The sequence below is a fragment of the Camponotus vicinus genome, unplaced genomic scaffold (assembly GCF_025532165.1).
Source record: "Camponotus vicinus isolate PSW18456_S1 unplaced genomic scaffold, iyCamVici1.0 SCAF_3, whole genome shotgun sequence".
In the NCBI taxonomy this organism is placed as follows: domain Eukaryota; kingdom Metazoa; phylum Arthropoda; class Insecta; order Hymenoptera; family Formicidae; genus Camponotus; species Camponotus vicinus.
This window is the reverse complement of record NW_028141967.1, coordinates 13,440,688-13,464,444: the sequence shown is the minus strand read 5'-3', so window position 1 is coordinate 13,464,444 and position 23,757 is coordinate 13,440,688. Positions and strand designations below refer to the sequence as shown.

At 35.9% G+C, this 23,757-nt stretch overlaps 1 protein-coding gene across 11 annotated transcripts in view; it reads right to left on the bottom strand.

Moving 5' to 3' along the window:
• Positions 1-23,757, bottom strand: part of Rh50 (Rhesus blood group-associated glycoprotein Rh50) — a 415,396-nt gene that overhangs the window by 260,540 nt on the left and 131,099 nt on the right. Inside the window, exons 1-2 of one of the 11 annotated variants that reach the window (XM_083092856.1) lie at positions 3,570-3,712; positions 3,307-3,498 (exon numbers count right to left, since the gene is read on the bottom strand). The exons of the other annotated variants lie outside the window; for them this stretch is intronic. Of the exons in view, the coding sequence (XP_082948982.1) occupies positions 3,307-3,484 (178 nt within the window). The 5' untranslated portion in view covers positions 3,485-3,498; positions 3,570-3,712. Of the gene's footprint in view, positions 1-3,306; positions 3,499-3,569; positions 3,713-23,757 lie in introns of those variants that run through there. 11 annotated transcript variants of the gene reach the window in all.

The following is a 23,757-nucleotide window of genomic DNA, read 5'->3' as shown; positions in this document are numbered from 1 at the left end:
TAAGTCTCGCATTAATCATAACTCTCTCTTTCGTATGCGTTCTCTCTCACTCGCGTTGTTCTTGCAATATCGTTCTCTCTCGCATGCGTTGTCTTGCGCTATTATCGTTCTAAGTCTCGCGATATTATAGTTCTCTCTCTCGCACGCGTTAATCATAAGTCTCTCTTTCGTATGCGTTCTTTTCGCGCTATCGTTCTCTTCGCACTATCGTTCTCTCTCGCACGCGTTGGTCTCGCGATATTATCGTTCTCTCTCTTTCGTACACGTTGTTCTCGCGATATTATCGTTCTCTCTCTTTCATATGCTCGTCGCTATCACTCACTCAGTTACCTTTGCGTCGTCCTTCTCCCACCTATGCGCCATCTAACAATGCGTCGTCCTTGTCCCACGTTGACGTCATCCTTGTTGTACGTTGACTCCATCCTTGTCGCACGTTGATGCCATCCTTGTCGCACTGTCCTCTTCACACACTTAGCGCTATTCTTTTCCCACATCTAGCGCTATCCTTCTCACACCACCGTCTTCTTTCCGCGGATCCCCCTTCTCCTCGCGGACCCCCTCGTCCATCGCTCGCGCCGCGGATCCCCCCTACCCGCGCGGACCCCCTCGTCCATCGCTCGCGCCGCGGATCCCCCTTCCCCGCGTGTGACGTCACTCACCGAGCGCTGCAGTTCCTCCTTCCCCGCACGTGACGTCACTCCCCCCCGCGCCGCGGTTCCCCTCGCGCCTCACCCCCCCTGAGAGGACCTGAGTTAGAACCGGCCTAGTATACCTACTGAAAAATCGTCTTAGAATTGATTCAAGAATGTGTCATTTCAAAGACACTGGGGTTATTTTGAATCATCCTGTATATATATGTTTCGTCTCTTTCTATTATCCCCTTCATGCTACCGCATGCTACCGAGAGACCGGAATCTGGCATCACTGCTTCTAGCCACGCGTAATTTGAGCCAATCTACTTTCACACTTCGGGACTGCGAACAATTTTCTGACACCCTGTATAATGTGTGCCATTTCTACAATATTTAATGATTTCAAACTCTTTTTGCGTGTGTGTGTTACGCAGAAATCAGGCACAGCCCACACGCGCACACACACGCACGCATGCACACATATATGTATGACAGAAAGGATTTGGAATCATTAAATATTGTAAAAGTGGCACACATTATACAGGGTGTCAGAAAATTTTTCGCAGTCCCGAAGTGTGAAAGTAGATTGGCTCAAATTACGCGTGGCTAGAAGCAGTGATGCCAGATTCCGGTCTTTCGGTAGCATGGAGGGGATAATAGAAAGAGACAAAACATGATTCTCTCTCGCTCTTTTCTCGCAGAGACGTCTTCGCCGCGCGCCTACACACTCATCGCTCCTCCCCTCCCCAATCACCGTTTCGCCGCGCGCCGCCATTATGTTACAGTGAGGCCGCCTTCACCGCCACGCACTTCTAGCCACGCCCATTGGCCGATCTTCTTTAATTAATTTTTCGTTAATTATTGTGAATATCGCAAAATAGTATAGGACCTTCCTTCTTAATTTGAGCCAATCTATCTTCACACTTCGGGACTGTGAAAAATTTCCTGACACCCTGTATATCAAACTCTTAAATAATACTCAATTTAGATAAGGAAAAATGGTAAATATTTATCTTTACACATCCAGCCCCAAATGACTTGACCTTGACATATATTGTCAAGGTTACTGCCCTGAGTATCACCCGAAAAGTTTTAGGCGTCGCTCGTTGTTTATTAAAAAGTTATAAACAAAAGAAGTATTATAAGGTTCACAGAATTTTTGGACATCATGTACAATAATAGATTTTTCGTATTGAAAGTTATAAAGGAATAAATGTATTGAAGAACATCTCAATTTCTTTGACCTTTACATATGTATCGATTATAATGGAAGATCTCGTTTTGTGTGGAAAGTTGCAAACTTATATGGAAGCGTACAATAATAGACCTCGCTTCTCACTGACTCAGGGGTGGTGTGGGGTGGACCTCGCTTCGCGTGGAAAGTTGCAAACCTATGTGGAAGCGTACAATAATAGACTTCGCTTTGCACTGACTCAGGGGTGATGTGGGGTGGACCTCGCTTCACGTGGAAAGTTACCATTCTATACCACCTCTAAATAATTTATTAAATATTTCTTATTAAAAATGAAAATTAAATAATTAAATATGTCAAAAAAACATTCCATTAAGTGCACAAGATGTTTAAAGATTACGTGAAATTCGTGAAACTTTTTGTTTATAACTTTTTAATAAGCAACGAGCGACGCCTAAAACCTTTTGGATGTTAGGGCAGTGACGATATATCATGTCAAGGTCAAGTCATTTGGGGCTGAATGCAGTAATGCCAGAATGCTTACGCTGGCAACCGGCAACATAGTGGAGGGGGTAAGCACACAAATGAAAATCGCGTGTACAGATACACGATTTTTGCTTGTGAGTTTACCCCCTCCACTACGTTGCCGATTGCTAGCGTAAGCATTCTGGCATCACTGGCTGGATGTGTAAAGTAAATTTTTAGCGAAAAAATTATGTTCGCAAAGATATCGGCCCAAGTATTTTAGGTAATGAGATTGCAAATGTCAATGCTAAAAAGACTGTCACCCAGATCTCCAGCAAACTCCTCAAAATCCGTTACAGATTTTAGAAAGACAGAAATATCATGTATAATAAAACCAAAGAAGAACTTAAAAAAGAGTCTATTTTAAAAATTGTATTATAAAATACTGTATTATAAAAGATTTTCCAAAGAAAATATAAGATGTCCTTCATTTGCGGGTATTAATCTCTTGCGTAGATTTGTAACTATGTTCTATCATATTTGAACAGATTATTATAATTTTAATAGTTCATTGAGAGATTCATTGAAAGACCAGAAAGGAATACATCCTTTCAGTAAGATGTCAATAGGGCCGCCATTGGGAAGTTGAGGTGATGAGTTGTGTTTTTGAAGTAAGGAAGAAGTGTATAGAAATGTGGAAATATGGAAGAAGTATATGGAAATGTGGAAAGAAAGAGCATGGATGTGGACTGGATAAAATGATTACGGACAAGATAGGATGGAAAGTGGAGAAGAGATGAAGCATGAAGAGATGAAGAGATTTGGAGGAGATATTATTAAAAATAATAGTTGTATTGAAGAAGGTTAGGGAGATTCGGAGCAGAGAGAACGAAGAAAGAGACGGTAATGCGGAGGAATAAGAAGGGGATAGTCGGTAAGGAAGGGAATGGACGTAAATTTGATCTCTTTTTTACAGGTATTTTTGAAAATATATTTTGAAAAGAATTTTAAACTTACATGTATATGTGACTGGCAGATAATTCGATTCTCCATTTAAATGAGGTAGGACACTATTCTGCAGTTTGCCAGCATCTGCCTCCGGAGCGTAATCATACGTAACCCAAAAAGCACATAGTAGAAAGCCCTCAATACATAGCATCATAATCGCGTGCATTGTATTATCGCACATTCTCATCCTTGTACCAACCACTAGTCTTATGAAAGGTTTAATTATATAACAATTATATTATAGTATAACAAAACTCCATTATGCGTCGTACCATATAGAAATGTGTTCGATCAATGTGATTTCTCCAAGATTGTTATTGTTTCCAAACTTGATAACGATTTTTTTTATGTATACTTGAGTACTTGATTTATCATGTGTTTTACTTTGAATCTAATATCAATTTCCAAGTGTTAACCTGTAGAATAAATTTAACTATGTGAAATTACCTGTAATCTAAGACAGAAAATATTTCATCTTACAAGGAAAATACATGAAGTGTTAATTGCGAATGTGATCATGTATATCGTTGAAAAAATATCATCTGGTTAAAATTTTACTAATCTATATCTATATAGTTTGCTATAAATATGTAATATTTCACTTGAACGGTATCTTACGAATATCTTTAAAAAGCACTGTCATTATCACATTAGCTTCTTTTGTTCTTATTTCCTTTTCTTTCATTCTCTTTCCTTTTTTCTCTTTTTTGACTGTTTTTTGTCTTACTTTCTTTTTTCGTTTTCTTCTTCTCTTTTTCTGCTATATTTTCTTTTTTTTTTCATTTATTTAATCTATTTCTTTTTTCTTTTATCTTCTTCTTTCTTTTCTTTTTTTATTTTCTTTCTATTCGTCTTTCTTTCTTCCTTAATCTTTTTTATATTTTTCTTCTTTTTTATTATTTTTGTCTTTAAAATGAAATTTAAAAAATGTATATTTTATTAAATAAATTATCCTAATTATAACTTATATTAACAATTGACCCAACAATTTTACCCTATACAACACAAAATATTGCAGCAACTTTGCGAGGATCTATTGTTTGAATAAATATTGATGTTAGAAGGGATCTCACAGATTTCAATGGCCTTGACATATATTGTGGAGAACATTATTCTGACTAACTTGCAAAAAGTTTTAGCCGTCACTCGTTGTTTGTTACAAAGTTATTAACAAAATAAGTTTTATATAATTACGATTTAGTTCTTTGAAATACACTCGTCAACAAAATTATTGCATAGATAATTTCATGTCAAATTTTCGCATAACTTCAAATAAGTATATCTCCGTCAAAAATGGTCGTATTTGAAAAATTTTGTTTTTCATTCTCAAGCTTAAAGCCTCTATTTTAAAAATCATTTGTCAGATTTAGAATTTATCCTCCCCCCCTCTCGTCATCTCCTTAAAAGTAAGGACGTGTTTCATCTTCAAAAAATTGCATAATTTGACGCACTCCACGGGGTGGAATAAATTTTTTTCGCAAATTTCATGATAATCATCGTAAAATATGGACTTTTATGTGTGAATTAAAAAAAATGGTTTGTTCGATTATTTTTCGCGAAGTTATGATACATCAAAGTTACCTATACATTTTTGTTCATTTACCGCCAACATTAGCATTACCTGATGCGCACCACGAGGAGGTTGCTGCATTTGGATTTGTCGCATCGTGTGTGTATGTGTTGGAGGACGGGAATGTGGAAATGATCATAGTGCTAAATCAAATATGGAATGAAATTCCTCAGGCAATAATTAGAGCTTGCAACGATATGCATGAGCGTCTGCAAGAGATTATCCGAAGACGAGGCGGCAATACATATTTTTAAATGTGAACATTTCCACATTCCCGTCCTCCAACATACACACATACACACACACGCAGACACACACACACACATACATACACACAACTCGTAACTCCGCGAAAAAAAATCATACAAACTTCATTTTTTTCTTAGAAAACTTCGAAGTTTCGAATTCTTTCGAAGCTTCGAATCTTCGAAGTTGTCAAAAATAACAGCCCTAATTTGAAGTTATGCGAAAATTTGACATGAAATTACCTATGCGATAATTTTGTTGACGAGTGTAATTGAAATGTTTGGAATTTTGATACATTTATTTTGTCTTGTCTCTTATTTGATTGACAAGGAGCGGATGAATCCTGTTCATGCTGTTATAGTTAGGTAGAGTAGAATATGTTATTCTTCCGACAAGGGAAGAATAATGGGGCAGCCGTACCGAGATTCGATCTCGGGATCCATGACTCAATAGACAATTACTTTGCCTAAGTCACTCGCCGTTCCTTGATACATTTATATTAAACTTTACTTCGTCTTGTAAAATATATGTGTGGGCACAGTGGGTTCTGCCTCTCTTATGAGGGGCTTCACTTCCAAAAGATATAACCTAAACCCAAACCTATTTGTGACTTAAAATCGAAATTAGGTTTGTTAGGTTATATCTTCTAAAAGTGAAGCCTCCCAGTAAGAAGGGCGAAATCTACTGTGTCCACGCATATACTTTGCAAGACGAAGGGAAGGCCATGTAGATTGGCCATGATTAAATGTAGAGCAAACTACTTTTGATTAACAATTAAAATTGTGTTTGAGTTACATTATATAACTCAAATTGCATTGTGCTTGCATATTGTACAGAAACTTTTTTTCAGGGTGGAGATATAGGGGAATGGGCAGACTCTTTCCCCGTCCACTCGTTTCATTTACCACACATAAAAGAATCTGGTAGAGATTTATTTTGTAAAACGTACATGATGTTTGAAAATTATGTAAAATTTTTTTTACTTATAACTTTTTAAAAAACAATGAGCCTAAAACCTTTTTACTCAGGACAGTGATCTTGATAACATACATCAAATCGGTGAGGTCACCGCTATTTCAATATTTACTGTGCAATATTACAACAGTGTAGTAAAATATTATTGCAACATATTATTACATACATGCTCTTTGCTTGCAGCAAAACCAAACAAAAATTTGTATTCAAGTTTCCATTATGAATGCATATAAAACCTTCAAAAGATAAAACTATTTAATATAAAAATTTAATATTTTTTCAATCAGTTTAATTTCAGATGCAGATCCCAATCAGATATTCAGAAAATTAAAGATTATTTGAAATTAAGTGGACAAGTAAAAAATTGTCTATTTACTTTCCATCTACCCCACACGGAACAAAAACCGGTAATTATTTACTTATACGAATCACCTCCCGATTTCAATAATTCTTACATATGTTATCAAGATCATCACTCTGAGTAATGTTGTAAAGGTTTTAGTCAGCGGTCATTGTTTATTAAAAAGTTATAAACAAAAAATGTCTAATGAATAATATGTAACTTTATGACACCATATACAAACTATGTTGTCGTTTGACGTTGTTTATCTTTCTTATATTGAAATCAGATAGTGGAACAATGATAGGCTTCTATGTTTTTGATATTTCTTATGACTTTGAAAATATTTAAGAAAAGGTGAGTTAGTACAAGACAGATTGTTGTATAGTTAACATGAAGTTCTACGAGTTTCTCGCTTTAACAACAAAATATGATGAGTTATTAAACTATTTGTGCGTGAAAAAGTTACATTTGTAACTTTCTACGCAAAGTGAAGTGTATCCCGCATCACAAACATGGGTTGGGTTAGGTTATATCTTTTGAAAGTGGAGCCCCCCCGCAGGGGGGGCGGAACACACTGTCCACGCATGTACTTTCCAAGATGAAGTAAAGTTCACTTAATCTTGACCTCCATTAAGAGTAAATTTTGCTTCATCTTAGGAAGTACATGCGTAGGTACAGTATGTTCCGCCTGCCTGCGGAAACACCACTTTCAAAAGATATAACCTAACCCAACCTGTGTTTGTGATGCGGGATACACTTCATTTTGCATAGAAAGTTACAAATCTATGTGAAATTATGCAACAATTGACTTTTCTTTCGATAAATGTATTAATGAACTTATGAAACTTCTTTTGTTTATATCTTTTTAATAAACAATGACCGCCGACTAAAACCTTCATAACATTACTCAAAGTGATGATCTTGATAACATATGTGAGAATTATTGAAGTTGGGAGGTAGTCCTAAGTAAATAAGTAAATAAGTAAATAATTACCCAAAAACCTCTAATGGATGTCCAGTAGATGTCCATCATGGAGATTCGAAACCTTTATTAGACGTCCATGCAATCTCCTATAGACGTCTATTAGAATTCACAGTTTCACATTTCTTACTTCCATTCGACATCCATTAGACATATTCATAGATGCCACTTGGACGTCATATAGACATTAACTAGAGGTTATAAAAATTCGTTTCTGAACGTCATATGGACATCATATAGACATTAACTAGAGCCCCAGGTAGCACATATTCTTTTCAAAAATGTCTCACAAATTTTTTTGAAACGTTTTATAACCGACTCTTGAAAACGTTTCTGATTGGTTAAAATGTCCACTTGAAAAACGTTAAGGGATACGTTTCTTTTCTGATAAAAAAAAGAGTTTAAAAACCGTTTAAAATATGCTTAAAATACGTTTTCTTCTTTTATTCGTTAAACGTTTGCTTTCTCATAAAATTAATAAAATAATGCATTCGTACACACTCTCTAAAAGTGAATCAGTATTATCGGTGAAAACAGTAAATAGAATCACTAGTACAGCAATTATAAGTTATTATAGGTAACTGTAAATCAATAATATTCTACTAAAAGTATTAGTAATATTTACTGTTTTAATCAATAATATCAGATTATAATTTATTTACTTCGTATAAAATTAAAAATTCTATTTATACTTACGTGCCTATTGAACATGCATCTTAAATAGATGATGATTTATTTTATTTAAATAGATAATGAATGGATCATTGTCGTTTATTACATGGCCGGATATTTACTTGTCCGACTTATAAAATTAATTTAATATCTGAAGTTCCTCTATTGAAACTGTATCAGAAATTAGATCGAAGTAATACTTTTAATTTTATCTGTCGCCCTTTGCAAACTTTATATAATTCTCATGACTAAAATTCAAGTACGAGAAAAAGAGCGCACCATAGCGATAAACGAACGAACTGATCAGCGATTACTGATTTTACAGTGAAATTTTACTTCCACTGACTATAATTAGTGATATAAGATAAAGTAACAAAAGATAAGCGTTTTTTCTGGAGATCAATGAAACACTGTTTCTTAGTGATCTTATTCATCTATTTTCTATTCTTCATATATATATATATATATATATATATATATATATATATATATACAGGGTGTCAGTGAAATTTTAGCCCATACGAAGTAAGGAGGTAGATTGGCTCAAATTAAGAAGGAAGGACTTGTACTGTTTTGTGATATTCGTAATAATTAACGAAAAATTAAATAAAGAATATCGGCCAATCTGCGTGAGTAGAAGCGCGCGGCGACGAGAGTCGTCCCACTGTAATCTTATACTAGGCGTGCGGTGAAGCGATGGGCGGATCGCTCTCCGAGACATGATGGTGGCGTGCGATATATCGCAATACCGCGCCGAAAAATGACCCGTCCTTTTAGTGGCGAGAAAATGATGCGCTATCATTTCCACACCACCTTGCGGTAGATAGCATGGTGCGCTTTTTTTATAGTGGTTTCCCCCATAGGCCTATTCCACTCTCAATTTAAATATTTGTGAAAATTTGTTCAAAATGCCGTTACTGTACGCTAAATGTATCGTAAATGTAAAAAATTGATTATGACAGTACCTTTATAAAAATTGATCCGTGGTTGAAAATCCCTCGATAAAATGTATTGTACACGTTGGTAATGATACGGGCGTAATGCGTTACACGTAAAGCGTGATGTACCGCGTATCGCGAAAAACCAAATTCATGTGCCACAGGACGCACGCTAGTTCCAGGATTTTCATAAAATGCTTCGAGAATCCTTTCTTCATCTCGTACACGAACACACACTGCTGGACCGGTTATCCCGATATTATGCACGATACCCAGTTTCACATAATTATTGCACAACACGTAAAACTGTACATCCACTTGGTTTTCGTGCACGCCCGGAAAATCATTCCACGTAAATTACGGCCGCGCGATAAATATTTTCTCCCGCTAGCCCGTATGCCACAATCATATCCGTATATTCCTGCAGAGTACACTTCATTTTCACTGTTAATTTACTGCGCGAACACAAGATTTTTATTAAAAGCGTCTTAGCTCTCGCAGGCTGTTGCCAAAGTGCATTCGCTAGCAGCACGCAACTACAGCTGAGCGGACATGTGAGTATAATCATAATGCGCAGGCGCCGAGCTCACACGTACGCTTACACTCGCATATCCGCTCAGCTGTAGTTGCGTGCTGCTGGCGTATGCACTCTGGCAACAGCCTGCGAGAACTCAGACGGTTTTAGTAAAAAACTTGTGTTCGCGCAGTAAATTAACAGTGAAAATGAAGTGTACTCTGCAGGAATATACGGATATGATTGTGGCATACGGGCTAGCTGGAGAAAATACTTATCGCGCGGCCGTAATTTTCATGGAATGATTTTCCGGGCATGCACGAAAACCAAGTGGACGTACAGTTTTACGTGTTGTGCAATAATTATGTGAAACTGGGTATCGTGCATAATATCGGGATAACCGGTCCAGCAGTGTGTGTTCGTGTACGAGATGAAGAAAGGATTCTCGAAGCATTTTATGAAAATCCTGGAACTAGCGTGCGTCCTGTGGCACATGAATTTGGTTTTTCGTGGTACATCACGCTTTACGTGTAACGCATTACGCCCGTATCATTACCAACGTGTGCAATACATTTTATCGAGGGATTTTCAACCACAAATCAATTTTTGTGAAGGTACTGTCATAATCAATTTTTTACATTTACGATACATTCAGCGTACAGTAACGGCATTTTGAACAAATTTTCACAAATATTTAAATTGAGAGTGGAATAAGCCTATGGGGGAAACCGCTATAAAAAAAGCGCACCATGCTATCTACCGCAAGGTGGTGTGGAAATGATAGCGCATCATTTTCTCGCCACTAAAAGAATGGGTCATTTTTCGGCGCGGTATTGCGATATATCGCACGCCACCATCATGTCTCGGAGAGCGATCCGCCCATCGCTTCGCCGCGCGCCTAGTATAAGATTACAGTGGGACGACTCTCGTCGCCGCGCGCTTCTACTCACGCAGATTGGCCGATATTCTCTATTTAATTTTTCGTTAATTATTACGAATATCACAAAACAGTACAAGTCCTTCCTTCTTAATTTGAGCCAATCTACCTCCTTACTTCGTATGGGCTAAAATTTCACTGACACCCTGTATATTGCAACGTATTTTTCAATTTCAAAGAATTTTCCTCGGATGGAAGAGAGAAATATGGAGAGCGAAAACGTCGTCAAAAAGAGAGAGGGAAAAGGTACTCGCGTTCGGGGGAGCCGGGATGGAGAGTGCTCCTGCGCGAGCCGCGGCGAAGCGGAGGCCGTAGCCGATATCTCGAAGTGGGCACCAGATACGGTCTTTCACGTATCAATTCGCGACAAACACGGGCCTTTTTCGCCACGGACCGACTAGCTCGCCTAACGGTAGAGGGGCAGGGTTAGGGGAAAGTTTGCTATAATCCTTGATTACGAGGCTCCTCGAAATTGGAAAGATCGGGCAGGCGAGACAATTCAACAATCACAGCCAACATCTAAATAAATTACGCGAATTTAGAATAAAGAGAAATAACAAATTTATTCAAGAAAATAAATATAAAAAAAAGAATATAAAGTAAAAGAAGTAACGAATTGAAGAAAGAAATAATAATAACATGAATTAGCAAATCTGAACTAACGAAATATAACTGCGGTTAACATAACTTCGAAAATTCGAAATAACGGAATATATAACAGATAATTCCTCCATAGAGCGGTGATAAGAATAACAACACGAAATCGAGACCCCAAGAAAGCGCTGATATTTGTAGTTCTCCTGGCCCGTTTTTATGGCCGGACTTTGCGAGGCCGAACGGCGTTTCGAAAACGTAACGGAAATTTCGACGTTCTCATCGACGATTCTATTTTACAGATCTTTTTACATTATTCTTTCTCTCGCTCTTTTAGTCAACAACAATATGTTCGAAAAGAGGCTTAATAATGGAGCGCGAATAATTCAACAATTTGCGAAGACGGGAAATCTCGCTTGCGACGAACACGGTCGATGCGATCGATATTCGATGGCCGTCGGACGCCGCTTACTTTCCTTTCGGCGTAACGCCTTTTTACTCACGCGCAGTTCTCGAATTTCGGCGATTTCTTAATTTATCGTAATTTATCGTACACCGCGGCACATTCACACGCACGACAAATATCTCGGAATAAGCGCAAATCATACACGTAACGAGCGCGACAAGGACAGCACGACATTCGCAACGTCACGATACGCACACGGTCACACACTCACGTACACGCTAATTAATAACGAAAGTCGCACGAAGATCGATTGCGGGGATGTTTGACGCGGCGTCGACAATTCTTTTCGACCGCACGGAAAGCGAATGCAATCCCCCCGCGATTTACCGTGCATGTGGTCGATATACGAGAGCCGGTCGCTACGCGTTTTACAACACCCCGAATCCCGAAGAGAGACGAACAGTTCCTTATCGACTACGGCCGACGTTACGATTGTCCTTGATGCCTCGGTCGCTTGTCTCCGGTCGCCCGAAATACACGAAAATTGAAAGCTCGGTACAAAGACCGAGCGACAACAAGACACGAAAATGGCGACGGCGACAGAGCAGCCGGTCCGCGGACGGAATCGCGTACGTGGCTTACAATTATGCGATGGGCAACTTCACCGACAGGTCCTGGTCTCAGATCAAGGGGTGGTCCTCGGTGCCGTCCTCCCAGGTCCTCGATCTTCGACAAGCTCACGACACACGAAACGACAAAAGAAGTAGACTACTTGAGCCGAGCGCCCGCGACAGAGTGTATCCCTGGATCTCGCGATCCAGGGTCGATAGCGGCGTCAATCCTGCGCGCAGGGGTGCGCGGATTCGCGGCCAATAGCGCCGCGACACGCGAGATATTAATGCGCCCCGCAACAACGCCCCGCAACAACGCCCCGCAACAACGCCGTATCGGGGGCCGTTACGGCCCCGACAATTCGAAAATCATAATTTCGATGACCCTGCTATCGGCGGTCTTCTTTTATGCCGATTGTTCGTCCTCCATCCTCGGATGGTAGCGCCGACCGGGCCCTGCGATTCCGGTCCTTGACAGCTGTTTAGTTTTCCGCTGTTCATCCTCTTTTCGCGGGGGAGAATTCCACCCGCGACTCTGTGCTGTCCTGATCCTCGGGCGCTACCTCCGCTCTCAAATCGGAGGTCGTAAATGTCGTACCGGTTGTCGCAAAAAGGATTCTTCTTCTGCCTCTTCCGGTTGTTTTCCAGCGGGTTGCCCGACGTACAAAATAATACAAAAAAAGAATTAGTAATGACGCAAAATTATAACAATAGCTCGTCTCTCCGGAGATTTCGATACGGCTCTCGCAATCTGTTTCTGGCGCGGCCGCTCGGCTCGCGCTCCATCAAGATTTCCGGGGCGGATGGATGCGCCTTGGGACGGCAACGTCACAATATATATATATAATTATTACAAAAACTATATTAATTTTTATTTACAAATATTAAGAAAAATAATGAAGATAAAAAACATAATTTGTTTAGATGAAAATTGTTTAATGTATTTTATTTATTTTTTTAAAAATAATAAAAATAATTATATTAACAAGAGCTACCATAATTTTACAAAATACAATTATATATAATGAATTTAGCTAGCTTTAGTTTTAATTAAAAAATTAAAGGTTTTATATTTTCTAATATAATAATATATATTATAAATTATGTAAAAAAATTTTATCATCAAAGAAAATTTTTTAGTATTAAAATTTTGTTAATTATAAAGATATTTAGAGTTTATTACAAGTTTTTAATAAAAATTTAAATTTTGTGTAAAAATTTTTAAAATGCTAAAAATAAAATATGGAATACTACAAATTTTCAATATATTCTCAAAATACTAGGTGAGAATTTTAAATAATACTTAGAAATTACATTTTTACTTTATGTTAAGAGAAATGTGTACACATCTATCTTACATCCATAACCGACGTCTAATGGATATCTATGATGGATTTACAAACGACATCTACCATGGAGATAATATGGATTTCTATTAGAGATCCATTGAACATCCACCGTGGAGATAAAGGTCGCATGGAGGTATGGAGGTTATATGGACCTCCAATGGATGTCATGTTCCGTGGGCTTTTACTACGTCGTACACTAGCGGTGCGTGCATCCATTTTACGCCGCCTGGAACTACATGGCCACATCCACTTTTCGGTGCCATGATAAAACAGTCGATTGGTTCATGTCCGTGCTACATCCACAATTTATAGACCAAAAATACGTCTCGCATATAGACGTAATTAAGAGGATGCCGGAGTCGCGGCCGAACTCTGACGGGTAGGCGCCCTCATTTTAACATAACTAAAAGCGTCGGTACATTACCAACACTTATAGTTATGTTACCGACAGTATTATCTAGAGTAGAAAGACATACATATTTTAAAAAGAGCAATGTGAAATACAAGCTTTTTTTGTATTGTGTTTAATTGTATTTATATTGAAACAAAAAATATGTCGCATTTCTACTGCTCTATCGTCTCGCACAAGCAACGATTTTAGAATATAGATCTGTCTTTATTGCATACATATTTAAATACAATTCTATCATTGCTCTCATTAGCTATGTCTCTTTATATATATAATAAAAATATATTGTGAAAATATTTATAAATATTACTTATAAATTTTATGAATATACGACATTACATCAAACAATTTGCATAATACATTTTATATTGTTAGTTTTTGATTATATCGATTTAACAAACGTCGTACATAAATTGTAATTTGTAGAAAGTTATATGCAAATATCCTTTTTATTGTATGTATACAGAATGTCGCAGAGTACTATATATAAGCGCTTGTGAGGAGCGCAGTAAATTGAACAAAAAAGTCTCATAGCATTTTACAATTTTCGTAATAATAATAGAAATTTAAATAAAATCGGAAATATGTATCTGTGTATGTGAGAGAGAAGAAGAGAAAGAGAGAAGCATTCGGCCGTTCGAGTTATCGCATGATCCAGCGTGTCAGGGCTTTTTGTCGGCGCGCGGCAAGGGGAGGGACAGCGCGGCGTGGCGATGATGGTGTAACGAGTGGCAACGGCGTGCCCCGCTGTCCCTTCCCTTGTCGCGCGCCAACAAAATGTCCAACACGCTGGACCGTGCGATAGCTCGAACGGCCGAATGCTTCTCTCTCTCTCTCTTTTTCTCTCACACACACAAGCAGATACATATTTCCGATTTTATTTAATATTTCTATTATTATTACGAAAATCGTAAAATGCTATGGGACTTTTTGTTCAATTTACTGCGCTCCTCACAAGCGCTTATATATAGTACTCTGCGACATTCTGTATACATACAATAAAAAGGATATTTGCATATAACTTTCTACAAGTTACAATTTATGTACGACGTTTGTATAATCAAAAACTAACAACAATATAAAATGTATTATGCAAATTGTTTGATGTAATGTATATTCGTAAAATTTATAAATAATATTTATAAATATTTTCACACTACATTCTTTGCCTCAAAAGCATCGAAATAATAGATTTATATCGATAATATAATGGGCCCCTTCATCGCCCATTCCCGCAACCATAATATGTATATTTTTTTCGTCTCTCCGATATATGCAAACGAGATTGAGACGTCTTTTTCTAACGATATTCTAACGATATTAGAATATCGTGATCAGATATGATAAATGTAAAATATGATATATGAATAATTTACCAATTTGGAAAAGATAATTAATTTTCTGCTATAATTTAAAAAAAAATGTTGCTTCATACATTTTACACATTATTGAAATATTTTTCCTTACAAGGATTTCCTTCTAAGGCTATAGTTTATAGTAGTATAGCGAAAGCTGCAGCATAAATTTCACAGCATATGCTATCAGGTTGTTAAAGCTTTTTAAATATTATATTATTTGTAGGCAACGGCGATGAAAGTAATTTTTTTTTAGGCACCAATTTATCATATGTACAGCCGGGTAGGCTATCGTACATTCGAAGCTTGTCATCAAAAAAAATCGCCAGCAATCACTATAATTTGCTCCAATAATTTGTTAGCTTTTGTCGCTATGTGACATGCTGCAATTATATAAGAATTATCGAAATATAGCACGCTTTCAAAATAAGAATCATCTCTTATGACGCGTAAAAATCGGTCCAATGATTCATCTCATCTGGATTTTTATTCTTATCAAATATGCCTTTTAATTGAGGCAGTGTCTTTATGATCTCTGAATTAAATTTCGTTTAAATTTCGCTACCAGAATGTACATGCAAATCGTATCTGATGTAAAACATTTTTAGTAACCAGCACATAAATTAAGATCGCTTCTCGAATTTTTTTTTTAAATAACCAGCATACAAATTAAATTAGATCGCCTCTGGATTTTTTTTGAATAACCAGAACACGAATTAAATCGCCTCTGGAAGACTTTTCGAATAACCAGCACACGAATTAAATCGCCTCTGGAAGACTTTTCGAATAATCAGCACACGAATTAAATCGCCTCTGAAATACTTTTCAAATAATCAGCACACGAATTAAATCGCTTCTGAGTTTTTTTCAAATCAGCACACGAATTAAATCGCCTCTGGATGTTTTTTTCTTTTGAATAATCAGCTCACGAATATATCGCCTCTGAAATAAATATTTTAATAACTAGAGCGCACATGCAAACCGCATCTGGTAATAAAATATTTTTAAAAACAACCAGCCCACGAATAAATCGCCTCTGGATTTTTTTGAATAACCAGCACACGAATTAAATCGCCTCTAGGTTTTTTTACACCAGCACACGAATTAGATCGCCTCTGGATTTTTTTAAAAAATAACCAGCTCACGAATAGATCGCCTCTGACATAAATATTTTAATAACCAGAGCGCACATGCAAACCGCATCTGGTATAAAATATTTTTAAAAACAACCAGCCCACGAATAAATCGCCTCTAGATTTTTTTGAATAACCAGCACACGAATTAAATCGCCTCTGGGTTTTTTTAAACCAGCACACGAATTAGATTGCCTCTGGATTTAAAAAAAAAATAATCAGCTCACGAATAGATCGTCTCTGAAATAAATATTTTTATAACCAGATCGCACATGCAAACCGCATCTGGTATGAAATATTTCTAAAAACAACCAGCCCACGAATAAATCGCCTCTGGATTTTTTTGAATAACCAGCACACGAATTAAATCGCCTCTGGGTTTCTTTTAAACCAGCACACGAATTAAATCGCCTCTGGATTTTTTTAAAAAATAATCAGCTCATGAATAGATCGCCTCTGACATAAATATTTTAATAACCAGAGCGCACATGCAAACCGCATCTGGTATAAAATATTTTTAAAAACAACCAGCCCACGAATAAATCGCCTCTGGATTTTTTTGAATAACCAGCACACGAATTAAATCGCCTGTAGGTTTTTTTACACCAGCACACGAATTAGATCGCCTCTGGATTTAAAAAAAAAATAATCAGCTCACGAATAGATCGCCTCTGAAATAAATATTTTAATAATCAGATCGCACATGCAAACCGCATCTGGTATGAAATATTTCTAAAAACAACCAGCCCACGAATAAATCGCCTCTGGGATAAATATTTTTTAATAAGTATTTTTTTAATTAATAACTAGAGCGCATATGCAAACTGCATCTAGTAAAATATATAATCTGTACGTGTATATATGTATATATATATATATATATATATATATATATATATATATATAGTGTATATATATTGTGTATAACTTACATAGAATATTTTCCACGTAACACGTTGTAACGCTGTTTTCACGCAGCTTGTTACGCGTACGATTGTTACGGCGCCGCGCGACAGCGAGTATCTATGACGCGCAATACGAGAAAGAAAACGCAAGAGTATAATGCCTTAGTGTGCGCATACATGTATACTGACATATACTATTACACGCGAAATAGAAGAGAAGGATGGTACGAGATTGTCTCTCCTTGTCACATAAACCGATTCTAGCGCCGTCTGTCTCGATATCGAGCAACTAATCTACGGGCCTGTTTTACTCTCCTGCCTCGATGTCGCACACATATGCACAAAAATTTTCTGCACAGAAATTTTTTTTACTACGCTTCTAAACGCATTTCTGACTGTTCACTTACATTCCTTCAGGAAATTCCGAGCTGAGTGTGCTCTTATTTTGTACGTACAAACTACAAAACTTTTATATTCAGCTAATATTGTTACGAGTTGATGTCAGAAGCCGATAAGAAAACTGTAATTTTCTATTTTTTCTTTATTTTAAACATAAAATGGTTCACTCTCATATTTCTTGCTATGTGTAATTTAATTGTGGAGAAGTATTTATTATTCTGTGCAACTAATAAAAAGTTTTCTGTGCACAAAATTTAGCGGTAATACAGGAAGGTCCGGCATCCTCTTAATAATATACTTCGTTAGCGTGATTTCTCTTTTCCATTCAAGCATGTATTATAAAATCAATACATGCTATTAATGAAATAAGTTTATGTAATATACATTGTGTAGGATATTTTATTTTCGTGATAAAAAATAGAAAAGAGAGAGATGAAAATTATACAAAATTCAGTAAATTGAATTTTATTTGTTAAAAAACGGCCCTAGAAAAAAGATAATTATAGACCATTTCCAGGAGATATCACACGTTTTGAACACTACATTTGATACGCAATGTAATTCTTTTCAAAATAAATATAATATTGAATATGGAAACTAAATTGTTTTATATTTCTTAAGAGTTTATCTTATGGAACGTAATTTTAAAGTTAACGAGATTCTTGCGAAAAACCAAAAAATAATCATATTATAAACAATCCAACATTTGTCATTCAAATAATTTTCGATTAGATATAATTTTTTTACTTATCTAGCAATAAGGAAAAATTATTCGAATTATGTCATGCTTAATGTCATTTTAAACACAAAAATTTCATTAATCTATTTTAATTCCTTTCAAAAAGATTAAATAAAATACAAAAATTTTAGTTTTTATTCTATGGATATTTAAAGTTGTAAATTATTATAAGTAACGAAAAAATTCCCGATATCATTAAAAGCGAGAGCGAGAACGAATAGAGCAAGGGAGATGATGTATCGTAAAAAGAGTTCCGAAATCTCTTACGCGAGATCTAGCTCAGTGGTCTAGAGCAGTTGCGGAAAGCGAAAGACTCGGGTTCGATTCCCGATCCAGCCACTTGCGCCTCACATATTTTTCTAGTCCGCGAATATTGTTTTTTAGCAATTATTCGTTGGGCTGAAAAATGTGTGAATGCTGTCTCTACAGGATATGCGTCAATGCTGTTGCCACGGATGGATTCTGTCACTCGTTGATCAAATGGGCGTAAAGACACGTCCGACCTCCTCCCAGATACAGCCCTATCTTTTTCTGGAGCGAGACCGAGTAGAGATTGAGCAAGATGACCTATCATCAAAGAGTTTCGAAGTCTCTCATAATCGGCTTCCTCGCTTTCTCTATCCATTCGCAATTCACGAGAATATAAACATCTTATAAAATAAAAATTAAAACATTTATTTTTTATTTTATCGATTTGAAAATAACTTTAATGAATTAATGAGATTTTTGCGATTAAAATGACACCAAACACGATATAAATCGGATAATTTTTAATTAGTCTGATAATAAAAATTTTGCTTACATTTAACTGTTCGATTTATGTCGAGTTTGATGTCATTTTAATCGCAAAATTCTCGTTATTCCATTAACATTATTTTTAAACGAATAAAATGCATTTTATTTTTTATAGTAAGATGACATATATTCGTGAAATACTATAGAGAAAGGGAATCTCTAAGAAATCGCGTAAGAGATTTCGGAACTCTTTTTACGATACATCATCTCCCTTGCTCTATTCGTTCTCGCTCTCGCTTTTAATGATATCGGGAATTTTTCGTTACTTATAATAATTTACAACTTTAAATATCCATAAAATAAAAACTAAAATTTTTGTATTTTATTTAATCTTTTTGAAAGGAATTAAAATAGATTAATGAAATTTTTGTGTTTAAAATGACATTAAGCATGACATAATTCGGATAATTTTTCCTTATTGCTAGATAAGTAAAAAAATTATATCTAATCGAAAATTATTCGAATGACAAATGTTGAATTGTTTATAATATGATTATTTTTTGATTTTTCGCAAGAATCTCGTTAACTTTAAAATTACGCGTTCCATAAGATAAACTATTAAGAAATATAAAACAACTTAGTTTCCATATTCAATATTATATTTATTTTTAAAAGGATTACATTGCGTATCAAATGTTCAAAACGTGTGATATCTCCTGGAAATGGACTATAATTGTCTTTTTTCTAGGGCCGTTTTTTAACAAATAAAATTCAATTTACTGAATTTTGTATAATTTTTATCTCTCTCTTTTCTATTTTTTATCACGAAAATAAAATATCCTACACAATGTATATTACATAAACTTATTTCATTAATAGCATGTATTGATGTTTATAATACATGCTTGAATGGAAAAGAGAAATCGCGCTAACGAAGTATATTATTAATTACGTTTATATGCGAGATACGTATTTCTGGTCTATAAATTGTGGATGTAGCACGGACATGAACCAATCGACTGTTTTATCATGGCACTGAAAAGTGGATGTGGCCATGTAGTTCCAGGCGGCATAAAATGGATGCATGCGCCGCTAGTGTACGATGTAGTAAAAGCGTTTCAAAAACGGCAGCGTGGCCCCTCTCAGGCTTCTCTCTGGTTACAATACATGCACTAAAGACAAACATTTCAAATCATTTTTTGGCTTATCTTCAGCGACATTATGAGCGTTAGGAGGATGCTGGAACCGCGGCCGAACTCCGACGGGTTAGCGCCCTCATTTAAACGGAACTAAAATTGTCGGTATTATCGACAAAATTATCGATAATATTGATAATTTTAGTTCTGTCATTACCGATACTAATATTTATGTATAATTTATGCATAGAGCAACTTAGAAAGACTTTGTATTGCGTTCAATATGTTGAAATTGGACAATATGTGTATTTTTACTGCTCTATTATCTCGCACGCGTATCTAAGCGTATTTGAGCGTATAGATAAATGTGTCTCCTTTATTGCATGTTTGAACAACAGACTTCTAATATAACTAGATTGCTAACTCCCCATATTTTGCTTATATAAAATGTCCTCACATTTTATGTACTAACGTGACTTATTCTGCACATGCGCAGATACCATCGATATAGATATATATCATATACTTAACCTAGCTTGCGTATGTATATACATATAAACATGCGTTATCGCAGAGCGCATGCGCAGAATAGAATACCTTTATATACCTATCTGTAATTTGTACATAAAATCGAAGCCGTCTTATATATAAGGAGTTAGCAGTCTAGTATATATAGAAGTCTGTGGTTTGAACACAATTTCACAACATTGTTCATATGGGCTACATGCTTTCCTATATATCTTCCAAAAGGAATAACATCCCACACAGCACATTATACTAAAAGATAACGAAAATATGTCTTTTTTAAGTTATCTTTTCGACAAAACGAAAAGATGTCTATAAAGACATCTTTTCGCTTTGTCGAAAAAGATGACATAAAAGAGACATAATAGTATGTGGCACGTGTTTCTTCGCTTGCCGCTACGCGGCGAGCCACTATTAACTTATCTCGTATTTAATATTTATCACGAAATGTATATAAAGAATTAGTAATTAATATAAGATCTGAAGCATATTTTTGCCTTTTACGAGCAGTAATGCCAGAAAGAGGATACTGCTCGCACGCATCAATCAGAGAGAGCCACATACGTGTGCTACGCAGAATGATTGTATGCATGTGAGCCGCATCCTTTTCCTGACATTACTGTTTATCAGTTTAATTTCTGACAAATGGAATTTAAAATAATGTATTTAATAATCTGGATTCCTTGTTGAGATTCAAAATATTAAACGGATTATTAGAAATTAGGCGGATAAATTGGAGAAATAGTCCATTTATTGCGTGTATTGAAGTATTCCTACTACCGAGTTTCGATAATCTATATAGAATGAATCAAGTCATCTTTTAGTCATCATATGGACAAGACTAAAAAGTCACTGAATTCGGGTCATGAGACGATTTTTAGCCATCTTTCCGTCGACTTAACGATGTCAGTAAAAGATGTCTGTGACAAAAAAATGTCCAGTTTTAGTAGTACTTTTAGACGGCTTGGTGCTGTGTGGGATTCACGCAACTCGATTTTATTATGATGTATACATACATACACTGTAGATGTATGTATATGATTATATATATATGTATATATATATATATATATATAAACAAACTCCCAGATAGTACAGGACATCCATCGTACGTCTGATTCCAGATATCCGTTAACGGCCAATATTTGGATGTCCATATGATGTCCGGTCTTGGACGTCAAAGTTTCGCGCGAGCACGCAAGGATGTGTTGGTTCGTTCGTTTATCGCTACGCGACGTGCGATGCGCTATCTTTCTCGTATTTAAGTTTTATTTATGAGAATTATATAAAGTTTGCATAGAGTAACAAATAAGATTAAAGATATACTATTCAATTTAATTTCTGATTTCAATGCTTTAGATATTAAATTGATTTTATAAGTCGGACAAGTAAATGTCCAGCGAATAAACGAAAATAATCCGTCTGTTACCTATTTAAAATGTAAAGTGCAATATGCAAGTATAAATGTAGCCGCGCCTTCGATTAACACGACCGCATTAAAAATATTTATTTTTTTTGTCGGTGAGAGAGGTAGACGAAATCACTACCCAGATAGCACATGGACGTTCCATGGACGTCCAATGAATGTTCAAGTTCGAACATTGGGACGTCCAAAAGATGTCTGAATTAAGTTCGACGGACACCCATTGGACGTCCATAGGAGGTCGGTTTTTCACAACTTTGGACGTCCAAAATAATATCTAAAAAGGATCTAAAATAGACGTCATTTTCAGTGCTTTATTCTTCAAAATTATTGTTAAAATAAACATCAAAACCCAGAAAATGTTTATATTTAGTTATATATAATTGTGTAGATATAATTACGTATGGCTTTTGACCTAATTTAATCATATATATAAAATTATTTTTTATTATATATAAATAGATCGCATTATGCAGCTTTTATAACATATAAAACATTTGACCCAACAAAATTAAATAATATAATTAAATAATATAATTTATCTATTTTATATAAAATTTTACATAAAAATTTCATATAAAAATTTCGTTTATATTTAAATTTGCTTATTGCATTTTAAATAGGTAATTTAAAATGTAAAGTGCAATAAACAAGTTTAAATAGGTAATGGATTATTTTCGTTTATTCGCCGGACATTTACTTGTCCGATTTATAAAGTCAATTTAATATCTGAAGCTCCTGCAATGAGATCAGAAATTAAATTGAACAGTATATTTTTAATCGTATTTGTTACCCTTTTAGCAAACTTTATATAATTCTCATAACTAAAACTTAAGTACGAGAAAGATAGCGCATCGCCCGTCGCGTAGCGGTAAACGAACGAATTAACGTTCTTGTGTGCTCGCGCGAAACTTTGATGTCCAAGACCGGACATCTTATGGACGTCCAAATATTGGCCGTTAACGGATGTCTGGAATCAGATGTACTATGGACGTCCATTTCATGTCCATGGACGTGCGGACGTAAAATGGACATAAAATAAACGTCCATAGGATGTCCTGTGTTATCTGGGTAGAGTCCGCACTGAGAGTTAAATTATTTTTATTTAAGGAAACCAAATCTTCTTTTACGGACCGCTCGAACGCGTTTCGAACTTCAACTCGCGAGACAAGTAATATTTTTATGGACCAAAGTGAACGCGTGTGTTCCGTGTGACTTCTGGTCGTACAGTGAATTTATTTGAGAACAAGGAATAAGGCTCCCGAATTATCCAAATAAGGCATCGAGCCGGATTCGATTATTTCGACCAATCGTAGATCAACAACGATATCCTGTTTGTCTTGATCTAGATATTGACCTTTTGACGTAGAGCCCGGAAAAACTAAATCAAAATATCTGCCTTTGTCCGCAAAAATAACGTTTCGTTTGAGAATATTTGAGAAGACTAAATCTAACGGCTTTATAATATGATATAGACTTTCTTTAACATTTCCCGCCCGCCTCGTATACCGGCAGAAACAATTGAGAAACAAATAAGTTAAACAGTTTTATGGAACGCACGTTT